This window comes from Furipterus horrens, unplaced genomic scaffold, assembly GCF_987537825.1.
Source record: "Furipterus horrens unplaced genomic scaffold, mFurHor1.1.pri manual_scaffold_8, whole genome shotgun sequence".
Taxonomy (NCBI): domain Eukaryota; kingdom Metazoa; phylum Chordata; class Mammalia; order Chiroptera; family Furipteridae; genus Furipterus; species Furipterus horrens.
Window position 1 is genome coordinate 19,044,446 of NW_028327178.1, and position 15,105 is coordinate 19,059,550.

General features: G+C 41.8%; 1 protein-coding gene across 1 annotated transcript in view; it reads right to left on the reverse strand.

Annotated features, from left to right (window-relative positions):
* Window positions 1-15,105, reverse strand: part of KATNAL2 (katanin catalytic subunit A1 like 2) — a 61,246-nt gene that overhangs the window by 22,596 nt on the left and 23,545 nt on the right. The window contains exons 3-9 of the mRNA XM_090285095.1: window positions 13,866-14,032; window positions 12,437-12,479; window positions 8,447-8,564; window positions 7,196-7,294; window positions 5,343-5,441; window positions 5,057-5,134; window positions 2,145-2,243 (exon numbers count right to left, since the gene is read on the reverse strand). Coding sequence (XP_090141221.1) covers window positions 2,145-2,243; window positions 5,057-5,134; window positions 5,343-5,441; window positions 7,196-7,294; window positions 8,447-8,564; window positions 12,437-12,479; window positions 13,866-14,032 — 703 coding nt within the window. The remainder of the gene's footprint in view (window positions 1-2,144; window positions 2,244-5,056; window positions 5,135-5,342; window positions 5,442-7,195; window positions 7,295-8,446; window positions 8,565-12,436; window positions 12,480-13,865; window positions 14,033-15,105) is intronic.

Below are 15,105 nucleotides of genomic sequence, written 5' to 3' on the forward strand. Positions count from 1 at the left end.
CTTTCGAAGGTGATTTTAGTTTTGGGAAAAGCTAGAAACTGCAGGGCACCAAATCTGCACTGTAGGGATGCCGAGTCACCTGGATGATTTGATGTTTCACAAAAAACTGCACTAGACGTGATACGTTAGCAGGCGTCTTGTCATAATGAAGCTGCCAGTCACCAGCTGCCCATAGATGCAGCCTTCTGAATCATCCAAATAGTTTCTGCATAGGAATGTCCAGGCTTAACGCAAAATTCGATGCAGACTCATTGCTCTACTCACTCAGTTATTCTGAATGCAACAGCCACACAGTACAACTGCTCGCTCAACAGCATCTACCGTCCCCACTGACTAGTACAGTGAAATCATTATTGTTCATGCATGCGCATTCCAGTCCACTCTCCTTGGCTGCCAGGTTACATTGATTTGTGCAAACTGTTCTCGTTGTATTAACAATGGCTGGACTTTTTCTGGACAGACCTCGTATGTGAAGAAAGCATAACACTATGATGAAGCCTGATTTAAAGGTTGAGAACAGTCAGTGCTGAATGCATTATGAGACACTAGCCACAAACAGGACATGCATAGCCTTCAGTGAGTCTCTCCCATTAGTTAAAGTTCAAACAATCTAGAGGGTGGGTAGGGTTGGTAAGGAACAACCAAAGGAAAGATAATAGTATAATTATAGCTAGTTATCAGTACCTTGCAGATGCTAATGTCAAAATCTCTAATATACAGAGCTTATAATACCATGGAGGTAACACATCCAGAGAGTTTCAATGTGATGTTCTATCTTTTCTAGAAGTCTTATACTATAGAGCCACTCAGAGGGCATGGTGAATAAACTACTAATTCTGAATGCTAGTATATTTCTTATCCACCTCTTAACACAGGGAAAAAAGGGGGGAAACATAATCCAAATTTATTGATTTTGTCTTGTTAGAACAGAAGTATCCAAAAATCAGGAGCTGTATGGGCTCAGTGGTTCAAAATAGGTTATTCAATGAAGTTGTAATCCTGACTGCATAAGAATACAAAAAAAGGCCACAAATTACTTGCAGCTCCTTCCAACAAGAGGCAGAGCATATTTCTCCACCATTTGAATCTGGGCTTGACCTTGTGATTTTGGCCAATGGGATATTAGCAAGTATAAGAAAAGACTTGAAAGTATAAGACTGTTTAGTATGAGGAATATAAGAAGAGACATGGGAAATACGCATGGACTGGAACCTGCCTGCCCTTTCTTGCTTCTGTCTGGGACCTATCTGCCATCGTGTGGATGAACAAGACTTGGCTTGCCTGCTGGAGGATGAGAGGCATGTGGAGGGGGGCCTCAGCTGCCCTGTGTGTTCCAGCTTTCCCAGCCTCTCTGTCTTTTCCAGCCACCCTGGCTCGTGCCCCAGACATGTGAATGAGGCCAGCCAATATCACCTGGAAAAGAGAGGAGCCAGCCCAGCTGAGCCTAGTCCAAACTGCCTACCCACAGAACTGCAAACAAATAAATGATTGTTGTTTCAAAGGCACTACATTTGGGGGAGGTCTGTTGTACAGCAATAGCTATGTGATACACTGATCTTCTCATTACCATGTCTGTGAACCAAACATTGAGAGTCTTGCTTTCCATTTCTCTTCCTGTTCAGTGAGCCACTCTGCACAAAGACTGGTCAGAAGCAAGCAATGAGCACAACATGCTAGCTTTACTGGCCAGTGCCCTGGAAGGGGTTGTCTCGTCTTTACAGCCAGCCAGAAGGGAAGCTCCAGATGATGGGGGTTTGTGTGTGTATGGAGGGGAACGCAGATCTATGAAAACAAAGTGAGTGGACTTCTCCTACAGGAAGTATTTCTACTATAGTTTATTTTTAGGGAGGCAGACTAATCTGAGCCAATCTTTAGGAACTGACAAATTATATATACTACAGTCTTAGAGTTAATATTGCCACTTAGAGCAGATACCTACCTTGAACCCACATGTAGCCTTTTCAGCTTCTTAGAATGGACATGGCCTTGGTACTCCAGTATTGACACAGTATTGTGACACAGGCAAAAATTTAACTTACAGACAGAAAATCATCCTGTGCGTCTCTCCCTGCTGGGTGTATGACATACAGCTTGTCCAATTGATAATGAACAGAAATAATGCCCAAGAGGCTTCCCATCCTTACCCTTATAGGATACACAACAGCTTCTTTGACTAACTGCTTGGCTGCATCGAGTCCAATAATGTCATTCCACTTTATGTTTGGATTATGGAGATAAATGTCCTGCAATGCACATTTGATCATTTTGTTAAAACTAATGTTTTCTTCCACAGCTGTAATAAACACAGGAGCCACAGAATACTTGACTTACAATAGGACATAAAGAGCTGGTGATAAAAACATTTTATGTTTGATATATGTATATATGCACATTGTAAGTTTGCATTGGTTCACCAAAGGAATGCCATAAGAATATTCAATGATTTTTCCCTGAAGAAGATATTGATAATATAATATGGTGCTTTTAGGGTGTGGGGAGGGGAGCTCCTAACGATGGACTATACCTGTCTTCAGTCAATAGCAAAGCATGCTGATTTATGACCATAATCAAAGAAACTATAGAATATGCCTTCAAATTACATTAGCTTTTACGGCAAAACATAGTTTGTAGCCAGTGCCTGGACTCTCTCTTTTTCCTTCATCTTGCAAACACGTCCTTAATTTGTTGCATGAAAGAGATAATGCTCCTCTGAAACCAATTTCTCTTTTTCCCTAGTGATCATTCTCTCCTTCCATCAAGAGAAATTGCTTGTACAAAATTCATGGACGCCAACAACCAAGCAAAAGTGAGTTTTCCCCTTTCATAGTAGGGCTCTGTAGCAACCACCTGAGGTAATCAATTAAGGTAGCTTTCACGGATAACTCATTTACACTTTCCAAACTTCAATTTCACGAGGTGCCTTAGAACTGTCACTCAGGGGCCTTTCTCAGTAGGAGCTGTTGCAGGCAAACTGTATATCTAGAATATTGCTTTAAAAAAACAAACAAACAAAAAAACTCTTTCCAAAAGTCATTCTGATGACTACACAACAATCTAGAAACTATTTTTATACTTACTTAATTTTTAAATAAGTAATACATGCATGAGTTCAAAAATATAAAACTATATTTTTTAAATGCTGGTGAGATAGTATGCTCCCACTCCTGTCCTCCACCCTCCCAATTCCCTTCCCCACAAGTGATGACTTTTATCAAAGATACTATTCATACAAGTCATTTGGGTCATGCATTATATACATGATCCATTCCTGGATGGGATGACAGAAAAGGGACTCAGTCTTCCAAGATCTTGGGAAAAACTACCATGTCTTTAAAGTCTGTATCTGCATGTCCACCAGCCACTCACAGATAATAGTAGTATTTTTTGCCCTCTTCTAAAGGTGACATTGAGTTCCATATGGTAGTGTTTAATTTCCCAATAGGAAGGTTTCCCTTATAGCAATCAAATGTCATGTGTCAAAACACAACAGGGCTGCATCATGAAGTGGTGAGCTCCCCATCACTGTAAGCAATCAAGCAGAGGGTGGATGACTGCCTCCCATGGTACTGTAGAAAGAATTCCAGATGGGATCATTTCAGACCACTACCACTCTACAACTCTATCATCACTAGTCTTGTTATCCTTTTGCAGAAATAGTAATGAGACTACATATTGATTTTTATGGCCATAAAAAATACTTTTCTCTCTTATGCTTCTCAATTACCACAGCCTGGCTCAATCCCTCATCCTCTCACTGGTATTAACTTCAGAGCTAGTCTCCCTTTCTCCATTTTTTTAACATCCACCCACCACACTGTCATTAGAACAAGTTACCTAAAAGCACATTTGAATATTTCATTCTCAATGGACACCTTTGAAAGATTCCCCACTCTGACAGGTGGGTTCCCAGCCCCGGGGCCTGTTCATGGAGCCCTTACTCGGGAACCCTGGCCTCTCTCTCCAGCCTCATTCCCCAGAACTCCTTGCGTTTTACTTGGCTCACTGGAAACACTGCACAATCGATAGAGTTTCACAAGTATGTACCTTTGCCCAGAATGTCCCCCCCACCCATCCATCTTATACTCTTGTTCATGTGGCCATTTCCTGGATATCTTCTTCCCTAACACTTTCCTTCTGCTTTGGCACAAAACACTGCCTTTGTGCTCTCGAAGTCCACCTTGCCCATGGGACGAGAAACTCTTGCCCGCAAGGACTCCGTTGGTGGGTCCACCATTGTGTCCCAACCCCCAGCACATGCCTGACACATAGTAGGCATGTGATGAACAACTGCTGGGCTGGAAAAGAGAGCTGGGAACCCTGAATTACATCACTCTGCAGTTTTTTGCAGCATTTGAAACATTTGTCTGAGCTTGACTAGATCTCAGTCTTTCATGAAATATGAGATCGCTGGAAATTAGAAAGTCTCCATAACTCAGGAATCTCTTCTATTCCCAAGGAACTTGTCCAAAGTCACACAGCCAGAAAGAAAAGGATCTAGACATCAAACCCAGGCCAACCAATTCCAGAGTCTGTGTCATTAACTAAAAGACTTCCCTGCCCTAGATTCTGGGGCAGGGGAGGGGGGCAGTGTTCAAAAGTCATTAGTCTAGATGATAAGCTCTTTCCCGCTGATCTTGTTTTTCATGGGAATTTCCACTTACGAAATCATCAGACTTCTGACATCTTTATTTCTAGGCTTTGACTGTTTAAACGAGATGCAGACATGCTCTTTCCTTCTCTAAGATGCTTTCCTTTCCTTAACTCCTGGCTCAGTTTAAAACCTTTCACCTGTCCCTTACTTTCTAAATATTTTTCTCTTCTGGTTTTCTTGGCCTCTATAGTGAGATGGTGGGCTTTTTATATTGTAATTTTATGATTCTATAATTTATTTATCATGCATTATTGTGCCTCTAAACAATATGAGAGTCTTTGCAAGTGGGGGCACTTTATAAATAAATGATCATATTTTATTGTTATTAATAAAAGAAGCAGCCCACAATGCTCCAAGAGCCCCAATCCACCTCTGTAAATTTGTGAATTGAATATCAGATCTTACCCGGCTCACCACAGCTGCCAATTCTCGCATCTCACTGTTCATGCCAATTAATGCACTCAGAGGTTTCAGCAGGCGTTGCTGGCGATGGGAACACAAAACCTCACGTTACAATATTGCTTTGTAATTTAGGAAGAAAAGCAGGGCATGGATCACAGTGACACAAATGGTGGCAGGTGGCTATGACCTTCTAACCAATCTTAAGGCTTCTCTGGACTGAAAATTATATTTTAAAGTTATTCTGGATCTTGGCAGTTTACAAGATCGATGTTACATTTTAGCCACTTACTGAGGGGTCTGGGTTACAGTCGAAGCTGTTCAAGCCAAGTTCACTGGTTGCTCCTTTGATAGCGTCTGTGAGCAGCCCTCGGAAGTCAATGATTTGGCCCTGAAAAGGAGTAATGGTTATTTACACCCTTAAAACTTGAGGGAAGACTATTTTTAATAGCTCGGCTTCATTAAACCAAGACACATTTATGTTCCTTGATGCGTAGGGCAAACTTAAAGTGCAGCTTTAAAAAGCACCTGCACTAATAATGAACAAGGTAATTTCCTGAGGTCGGGGCACTCTAGAAAAAAACAAGTTGTAAATAAGTTCTTTAGAATGAAGTTGGTTTGAATAGAAATTCACAAGCATTTTTCATTTTCTGACACACGCTACCTGCCTCCTTAGATATCTATTTCCCCTGTGTTGTCTCTTCCTTTTGAAACATTCCACGCATGGGAAGAACTTATTGGCACAAGAGTAATGTTAGTTCCTATTTACCATCATGGACTTTCATCACTCAGTAGAGTACCTAACACAAAATAGGTGTGCACACTACCTTGTGAAGATTATTTCCCATTCTCTTTTTTTTTTTAATTAAAAAATTTTTTTTCAATTACAGTTTACATTCAATATTATCTTATACTAATTTTAGGTGTACATCATAGTGGTTAGACAATTATATAATTTACAAAGTGTTGTCCTGGATATTTCCAGTACCCACCTGACACCATATATAGTTATTACAATATTATCGACTATATTTACTATTCTGCACTTTATATCCCCATGACTGTTTTGTAACTACTAATCTGTACTTTTGATTATTTCCAATTCTAATAACACTTCTGCTAGTCAGGCGTGGTGTTCTAGTTTCATAGGTGTGGACGTAAGGCCAGGGAAGTTAAGTGACCTGCCCGGAGCCACTCCCCTAACAAGTGACTTCAGGCCAGGATTCAAACTCAGATACCTGTCTCCCATACACCATCCAATGCTACCTTGTCTCCCCTCTAGGAAGAAGGAAAAGTAAGGATGTGTGGAAAAACAAACAACTGTAACTGTAGCTGGCATTTATTAAGTGTTTATTGGGTGCTGGGCACCGTACTGGGCCCTCCATTCATTATGGCATTTAAAGCAGCCCTGTGATTTCCATTTTATGGAGGAGAGAAATGAGGCTTGGAGAGATTAAGCAACTTGCCCAAGGTTACACAGCTGGGAAGGTCTGAGCCGGGGCTTGAGCCTAGGCAAGCTGACTCCAAAGCCATTAATTAGCTTGAAGAGCAATACGCCTAGTAAATTTGGAAGAGCACTTGGGAATCCTGAAGCTAGGGACCCTCACATGGCAATGAGAGACACATTTTGGAGATCAGCCTCCTGGCCATACACCCTAATTTAGCTTATAAACATTTGAAATGCTAGGGAGAAAATCATGTACATTTTACCCTGAGGATATTTCTGCTGAAAGAGAATTTATAGCCAGATTCTTTCAAAGGTTAAGTGCTGGGTTAAATCGTCCCTTCCTTATGACCTGATCAGAAACATCCATTCAAATGAACTTGAGATGTTCAGGAAAGAAACCAATGCCGCTGAAAGGAACATTAGAAGCCATCTCTTCCAAACCCCTAGACTTACAAAAAAGGAAACTGAGCTTCTTAGAGATGGGGCAGTTCATTCAAGTTCATTCATCCAGAAGGAAAATTCAGGCCAGAACCCCAGGGTTCTAATCCTATCCAGTGCTTTTCCCACTTCATCTCACAGCCAACCTTTGATCATTACATATTAACTTTTCTGCATGACAAAAATAATGTTTTTATTTTCATTTTTAAAAAGAAAAGCAAAATTCCCCTTTCGGTGTCAGGTTTATGCATTCCACCTACTTTGTGTGGACAGATGTTTTCTTCTGTACTGCCTCTGCTGATTCCTGATACACTTAAGCCAAAGTCAGTGCTGTCCATGGAAGTGTTATTGACAACCTCCTAAAAAAAGAGGAAGACAAGAAGTATGCTGTGGAAAGCGATATAGAGATGCTGGTTGTAGCTGCCTATTCCATCATCCTGAATCAAATGCTAGAAATCAGCTCTGTAAATGGGAAACCGATGTGTAATTCAGCCACTTCTGTGCAGCCCAAGAGGAATTAATTATCTGCTGTGCCATGGAAAGAGCTGGCCTTTGAAGCCAGGGGTTCCGATCAGCTTTTCCAATGGAAGAAACAGCTGGACCTCAGTCCATCCCCACTGACTGGCTTGTCTTTCCTCCCAGGCTTGTCTTTTGTGCCCAGGGGTGGCTGAGTTTGGAGAGGCAGCAGAGTTGCCAGCTCCTATGGGACTTACCCTGCTGCTCCTCCACTTCCCTCCCGCCTGGGTCAGACTGCAAGGGCCAGACCGGCCCACCTCTTTGAGGGTGAGAGATTCCTTTTGACCCACTCTGACCAACTGAGTGAGTGATTATTTCTTCTATCCCACCAGACATCTTTGACGTTGATTCTGTTTCATAATTTCTATTGTTTTCCCTTTGAAACCTGATATGTTTTGTTCTGAAACAGGAGGTTCTAGGCCCAGATTTCCTGAATCAGGAGCTGTTGGTTCCACTTGCCTGCTGGCCTCTCTCCTCTCATTGCCCATCTCCTCTCCAAGAAAGCCCAGTGTGAAGGTCTGAGGTGGGGACCAACCATGTGCATTTTGGAAAAACCCAATAGGAGACTCTGAAGCCCAGCCACACCCAGGACTACGCCTGGCCTATATTTAGGAACCCAGGTATGTGCTTCAGGACAGGAAGACCTGCCAACTACAGGTCCCTCAAATGGGAGGATCAAACTCTGCAACAGCCAGGCCCTCCTGCTCTGGCTGGGCCAGGGCTCACTCTTCGAGGTCTGTCACCCAGCACTCAGACCAGGGGAAAGGCTGAGGGAGGAAAGAACCACCCCACGAAAATTAAGAAACATTAGGAAGACTAATGATTTGCATGTGGTTTTAACCCAGCAAATTGGAGGAAAATGTACAATTTAATGAAGTCATACAGCAATTTAAAAAACATAGGTCCTCAAATAAATAAATAAAATGTGACTATTTTCTTGGGGCTATTTCTCAGTTACCTGCAATTTTACCAACACCAAGCAAAGCCATCCCAACCTGTTTACGGTGCTCCTTATGGAGGAGTTTGGCTTCCCCTGGCTTCCCCACCGTGGTTTTGGACCGTGGTCGCAGGTGACTGATCTTGGGAAGATTCTGACAACTGTCACTCATCACCCTAGGAGAGGAAACAAAGACCTTGAAGGAAATTATTCTAACCACTTAGTTTGAGGTAACTGAACAATTCGTGGAGCGCACTTGAAGAGAGTTCTTGAAGGACAGGCAGGTGCGCCACAACAGGGCCCTTCCATGTGCATCATCCCCCTATCCTGTCCATCCAAGCCCTGACTTGCTCAGTCTATCCACTGGGTTCCTCCAAGACTGGGCTAGAGGGCCCACCTCCTCCTGGAGCCCCTCCCCCCGCCCCAACTCACTCTCTTCATTTCCCTTTCATGCTCCCTGGCTTTAGCGCTTCAGTAAATAGCTTTATTTCCCCAAGAACACAAAGCTTTACAAACACCCTTCCATTGTTTCTTTCCCCCTTTTTTAAAGAGCAGCACTCAGACCAGGGAAATGTACAGGAGTTGAAGGAATCCTGCACTCAAATTAACGAGCATTAGAAAGCCCAGGAATGGTCATGGAAAAGATACAATGATAAAGGAAAGGGAGGAAGGGAGGAAAGAAGGAAGGAAGGGAGGGAGGGAGGAATCCCACGGATTTGTCCATGCCTCCATCCAGTGCGCGGGTGTACCCTGCCTACCTGAAATACCTCCCATCACACTGTGTACAATAAGCAGCAAAAGGGGCCCTGGCCAGGTGGCTCAGCTGGTTAGAGCGTCACCCCATACACCAGAAAGGCTGTGGGTTTGATCTCTGGTCAGGCACACACCTAGGTTGCAGGTTTGATCCCCAAAGAGGGGCACATATGGGAGGGAATCAATGTTTCTCTCTCACATATCTATCTCTCTCTCTCTCCCCCACTTCTCTCTCTAAAAATCAGTAAACATATCCTCAGGTGAGGATTTTTAAAAAAAAACAAAACACCAAAAGGTGCTCATGGAAGAAAAGCAACCTTACCTCATCTCTGTTGTCACAGATTTTCACCAGAATTGTGTACTTTGGGCAAAACAATGTCAGAATAGGGGCTAACTGAGGTGGAGATGAGAGGTATTGACTGGGAAGGGACCCTGCTGGTGGGCTGCCAGTGCATTTGACTGTATCAACATTGTACATAAGTACAGAGAGAAGCAGGACCTGCTTGGGGGCAGAGCATGAATGCCCACATCATCAATTGTTTGGTTATGTCTATTCTCATGTCCTTACATGTGAGATGCATTTGCAGGGGGTATTTCTAGATGTTTTTCTCCCCGTGTTCTAAATGGTCTCAGAAAGCTGCTGTTTCAAATCCATTTCTTTGTGAGGAAAAAAATAAAAGTTGCCACATCTAAACTAAACACTAGCTATTTGGCCAGCAAGACCATCCACACCAATGTTCAAACATGGTGGCCCTACTGTTGGGCCTATGGGGAAGAATGTCATGAGAGGTAAACAACTGCCAATTTCTCAGGGCACCTGTTTTTTATCTGTAAATTAAGAATAAGAATGTCTGTCCCTCAGGCCTTTTGCTGGTACAACAATGAAATATCTATGAAATGAATACCAAATATTTCACAAGTGCAAACCCTTGTGAACAGCATTAATTTAATATATATACACAAAGTTAAACTTGCCTCTACACCTGTGTAGGGCTGTCAGGGACCTGGGAGTCTATTTTTCCACTGTGATTTCCTACTGGAGGCAACTGACTCACAGATTTGCTTTAACATGACCAAAGACAAGTGCACTAACATGCGATTAATCTCCAATCGGCTCTAACAATTGTAAAATTCTTCCTAATATGGAACCAAATTCACCCCGTTTTAACTTTAGACACCCACCAACTCTAGGTGTGCCCTATGGAATTTGCAAAGGAAGTCCAATCCCTCTTTAGAAAATGAAGACAGCTACTGCATTGTTTAGGGACCTCCCCCACCCCAAGTTTTCTGTTCTTCAAGCTAAACATTCCCAGTTGCTCCAATCATTCCTAAGGCCATCTGGCTTCTAGATTCTTACTATTCTGGTCACCTTTCCCTTTTTACACTGTCTTCTGACCAGAGTCAAGTCACCTCCTCCTTTCTGGGCACTATTTCTATTGAGGAGAGCCGAGACCACGTTAGCAATCACACCACACTGTTGACTCACAAGGCATCTGCAGTTCATGAAGATTCCTAGGTCTCTGATTCTGTAATGGAGGAGCTGTTTGTTGTGAGTAGATGGTAAGAGCTTAAACCGTATTTCATTAAATTTCATCTTGTTATTGTGGGCCTATCTCCCAAACTGTCAAGATTTTTTGGCATCCTAATTCTGTCATTCAAACATTCAAGAACCTTTCCTCCTTTGGGTCAGCTGCAAATCTCTAAAAGGGGAGTTTGCTCTCCGATGTGAGATGCAAGAATTAGAAAAAGACACTTTTATTTGTTAATAGTCAGTTTCATGACAAAACCTCTCATTTCAATAACTATCTTTGAGTATAAAATTGTAAAAAAGCACCATTCATTATTTTCCTAGTTATTCTTCCGGACTCCAGCCATTTGCCAACCAACCTTCATGTTTACCAGTACAAATATCTACTCAGAGAAGAGGCGAAGGAACCCCAAGCCATTAAGCTCTATCCGAAAAGGGAAGCAAAGCCCTCCAATGGCATTCACTCACAGGATGTTCTGCCGGGTAAGAAATGCTGAGCAAATTCCAAGCATGAATGTGTGGCTGAAAAATAATCAGAATCCAAATGCGTTCCCCAAAGCTGGCCTCATAAAATGCTTCTGGCTGATTTTATTCACAAGTAGTTATTTATTACCAGTCTGACTAGCTTTATGGAAACTATAAATAAAAGAATAACACTCTGGTTAAAACAATGAAACTGTTCGTAAAGAACAGTGCAAAGCAAAGGTAGCCTCAGGCAGAGTATTACTGTATCATCATGACACATATGGGGCTTCATGGCTATTTGATAAGCAATGCCCACTTGCCCTGTGAGATGTCTTGCCTTTTCCTTCTTAGGCTGGAGTTACAAGAGCAGGGAACTTAGCAGGGCACATGGAACTCATACCTCCTGAAGGTCTAATGAGTTGCTTGTGACTGTAATCTCTGTTTTCTTCAATTGCATTCTAAGATTTAAAGAAATTTTATTCACTGACTGAATGGTTGAAAGGCCCCTACTGGAACCCCACTTCAACCTTCCCCTGAGGTTTGGGTCTTATTATAATAGCAGAAATCTACAGCCCTTCATGCCCCAAAGCTGTGCCATCCTGGGCAGCTGTGCCCTTGCACTGGCCATTTCTGAAGAGGCTCCGACAATGGGTGTGGGTCAGGAGTAGGAAGAAGGGAATGTAGAAGACACTGAGGCAAGGGTGGTGGGACCCCATGTCTACCAAGAAGGGTCAGGAGACAGAGGGGCTCCATCCAATGCTTCAAGCCCCAAATGAGACTTGGATTTGTGAAGCTAGAGAAAGGAATATAAGGTGAGTGTCAGAAAAGGAAAGGAAAAGAAAGACCTGATTCTCTTCATACAGGTGAGGACATGGGCGAGCACAAAGAAACTCAGGTATGAATCGATTTAAAAAGGGAAAATAATATTTCTTGGGTGCTCACTATGGGCTGGGAACTCACTACGTTTCAGAAACCTGCTCCTAGCTTGTAAGAAGTAGAGCCTGGAAGTGAAGCCAGGTCTTTTCATCTCTGAGGTCCATTCTTTTCATACCACATAGCCTAGAAAGACAGCATCAGTGGGTGTAATTATTGGCAGTAAAACCAGGAGAACTGACAGACATTGGCCCACATCCCGGACATCTGTAACATGAGGGGAACACATGGCTGGGCCCACCAAATTCACACGACCATAGCCTGGTATTGCTGGTAGACAGTCATGGAGCCACATTGGAGAATCTTCTGGAAAGGGTCCCACAAACTCCTAGAGTTGAGTTGATCAAGATGAATTACCATTCACTTTACCTTCTGGTCTTCCCTCCACTTCTTGATGGTAAATTATTTTCTGCTGTGACAAAACAGATTTTAGTTGAAAAGGAAATAATTTAATTTTTAAGTTTATGTTACAGTCTTTTGGAACTTTAAGACTCTAAACTACTCTTATCTAGAGAGAAGTGAAATGACTAGTGAAGAGGAAGAAGCCCAGGCTTCCTGGACATTTCCACACAGAGAAAGACCCCAAAGGGCTCAGATATTAAACCTGTTGGAGACCATGGATCTAGGGACAACTCCAATATGGGCTAGCTTTATATCCTTTCCCTAGGTTTCCATGAACTTGACAATATTTTACTATGGTCTGTGGGCACCAAGAAGACTCCATGAGTCTGGCAGGGAACGCTTATCAGTCGTCCTCTGCCAGTTTACCTAACATAGAGACGTAATGTCCAAATCCCAGGGGGACACGTTTCCAGCCTAGGTCAGCACTATCGATTTAGAAATTTAAATAATAGTTCTGGTGATCCAGTGGCTACGAATCAGTGCTTTCTTTGCCAAGACCCAGATCCACCAGCCAAGAACTCCGAGCTCTGAACCCTGCACTGGAAGGGGGCTCAGATAAAACACCTCCCTCTCGGACCCCTTCCAGCTTTGAGATTTGGCCCCGGCTATTTTTAATTGACGTTCCTCTTGGTTTCCTGGTCCCCACATGAAATGTTAAAGTCTGTGGCTTAACAAGTGCCTTGTAAACAGGACAATGATCTCCCTTGGTTTATAATTACTTCCCCCACTTACAGACTTCTAAGCCAATGTTACTACAAAACATAGGGCCCTTACTTTAGATCTTTCCTCCAGCCAGCCTCCTTGACTGCTTACCTATACGGGTCTTCGCAAAATATTGATCATTATCTGGATTGATGGCTTTCAAAAGCATTTCATTATCTATACATGAGCTATTAGCTTCACCAATATTCATTTTCATGTTATTTTCAAGATAGATAATAGGTCTTCCTAACAAGAAAAGAGTCTTCTGTCATTTATCCTCTTCTAACAGCTCTTTCTATTTCTAAAGAAATGAAAGTAATGTTGGCCTTCTAAAAAGTACCTGTAAAGTATATGATTGTCTAACCACTGTGCTGTATACCTGAAACCAATACAAAATAATATTGAATGTAAACTGGAATTGAGAAAAAAAGTACTTGTGATACAACGGGATTTTGCTTTCATTATCCTAAAACACACGTTGTTCAAACAAATGCCAACATAATTAAAGGAATGTTCATGTCCACAGGCTCATATTTAAATTGTTTGCACTGGATCAAAGAGAAACTACAGGATCTTTCTGGTCTGTCATTTCAGTGCAGCAGAAGAGGCACCATCTATCTGGGAATAAAATGAGGGAAAAATGCTAATCTTAAAAGATGAAATAAAGTTTTACTTATACAAAATAGCCATGTACCTGTGTCTGATGCCTTTTTGACGATTTTGGGGTATTTCTGAAATTTTATAAAATAATAGCTCTCATAGTCCATCAAAATAGTTTCAAGATCAATGTTGTCACAAACTTCAAAGCGTCGTAACCCCAGTTTAGTTTCTTGCTCCAAAGCATTAGCTGCATCGATGTATCTGGCCATTTCACAGAAGAAAAGAAAAACAACAAACAAATAAATTAACTTTGAGTAGAAAGAATAAAAGCAAACAGGCATTAAAAGTCCATATGGTCATTGTTTTTGTAAGTGCTAATTCACAGAAGTAAGTCAACTAAGAAAATGTCTTGTGATTTACCTTTACTCATTGTAGCCAAAAGTGAGTATTTGCCCAACATCTTTATTTATATTCGGTAACATTTGGCAATTGACAAAACCCAAATTCAGCCCCAACAGGCAAGATTTGCCATCACTGAAGCAATTCAAAAGAATATGACATGAACTCTGAAGAAAATTCCAATGATATGTTGATCAACATCACCAAGGAAATTTAGTATGAGAAGATGTCATTCACTTGGATGTATTATTTCTGGTAACTTTTTCACCAGTCACACATGACTACTTCTGGACATATGTCGCATCTTTACCATGGGTTCTTCACTGTCATTTTTAACAGTTCAGTTGTAAAGCTGTCCGACTTAAGCTGTCTTAGCAATAAACACAAATGCCCTGCCTCACAATCCTCTGAAAGTGGTAAGACTCTCCAGGTCTTAATCTTAGTTCTTAACTTCTTTTTAAAAGCAAGAGCTCTCTCCTGGAAACTGTACACATGTGTAAATAGGCATAAATTCACATTCAATTTCAGGGGTTTATCCAAGAAGCTTAGGTTGAGAATTCCTGCCCAGATGAGAGTACTTTCTGTTTGACTTGAACCTGGAAGGTAGAAGGAGAAAACTTTTTTTTTAATGCTCTCTTCCCTGCCCCAGATTCAGGCCAGCTGGAAGACTGAACTTTCTTAAATGATGTTGCTATGATTATTTCCAATGACCTTGCTAATTTTAAAGAACTTGCAAACTTTAACTGGCTCTAGTCAGTGAGCTTCACACTCACTGACAGCTCGCCGGTCTTCTACACTATGTCTTAATCCCCATTTTACAGAGAGAATGAAATCCATTTCTCATTAATAACTTCTGTTTAGTATAAAGTAATATATAACACTTAAAGGAAAAACTAGAAAATACAGATAAGCCTAAAGAAAATTTCACTACTCAG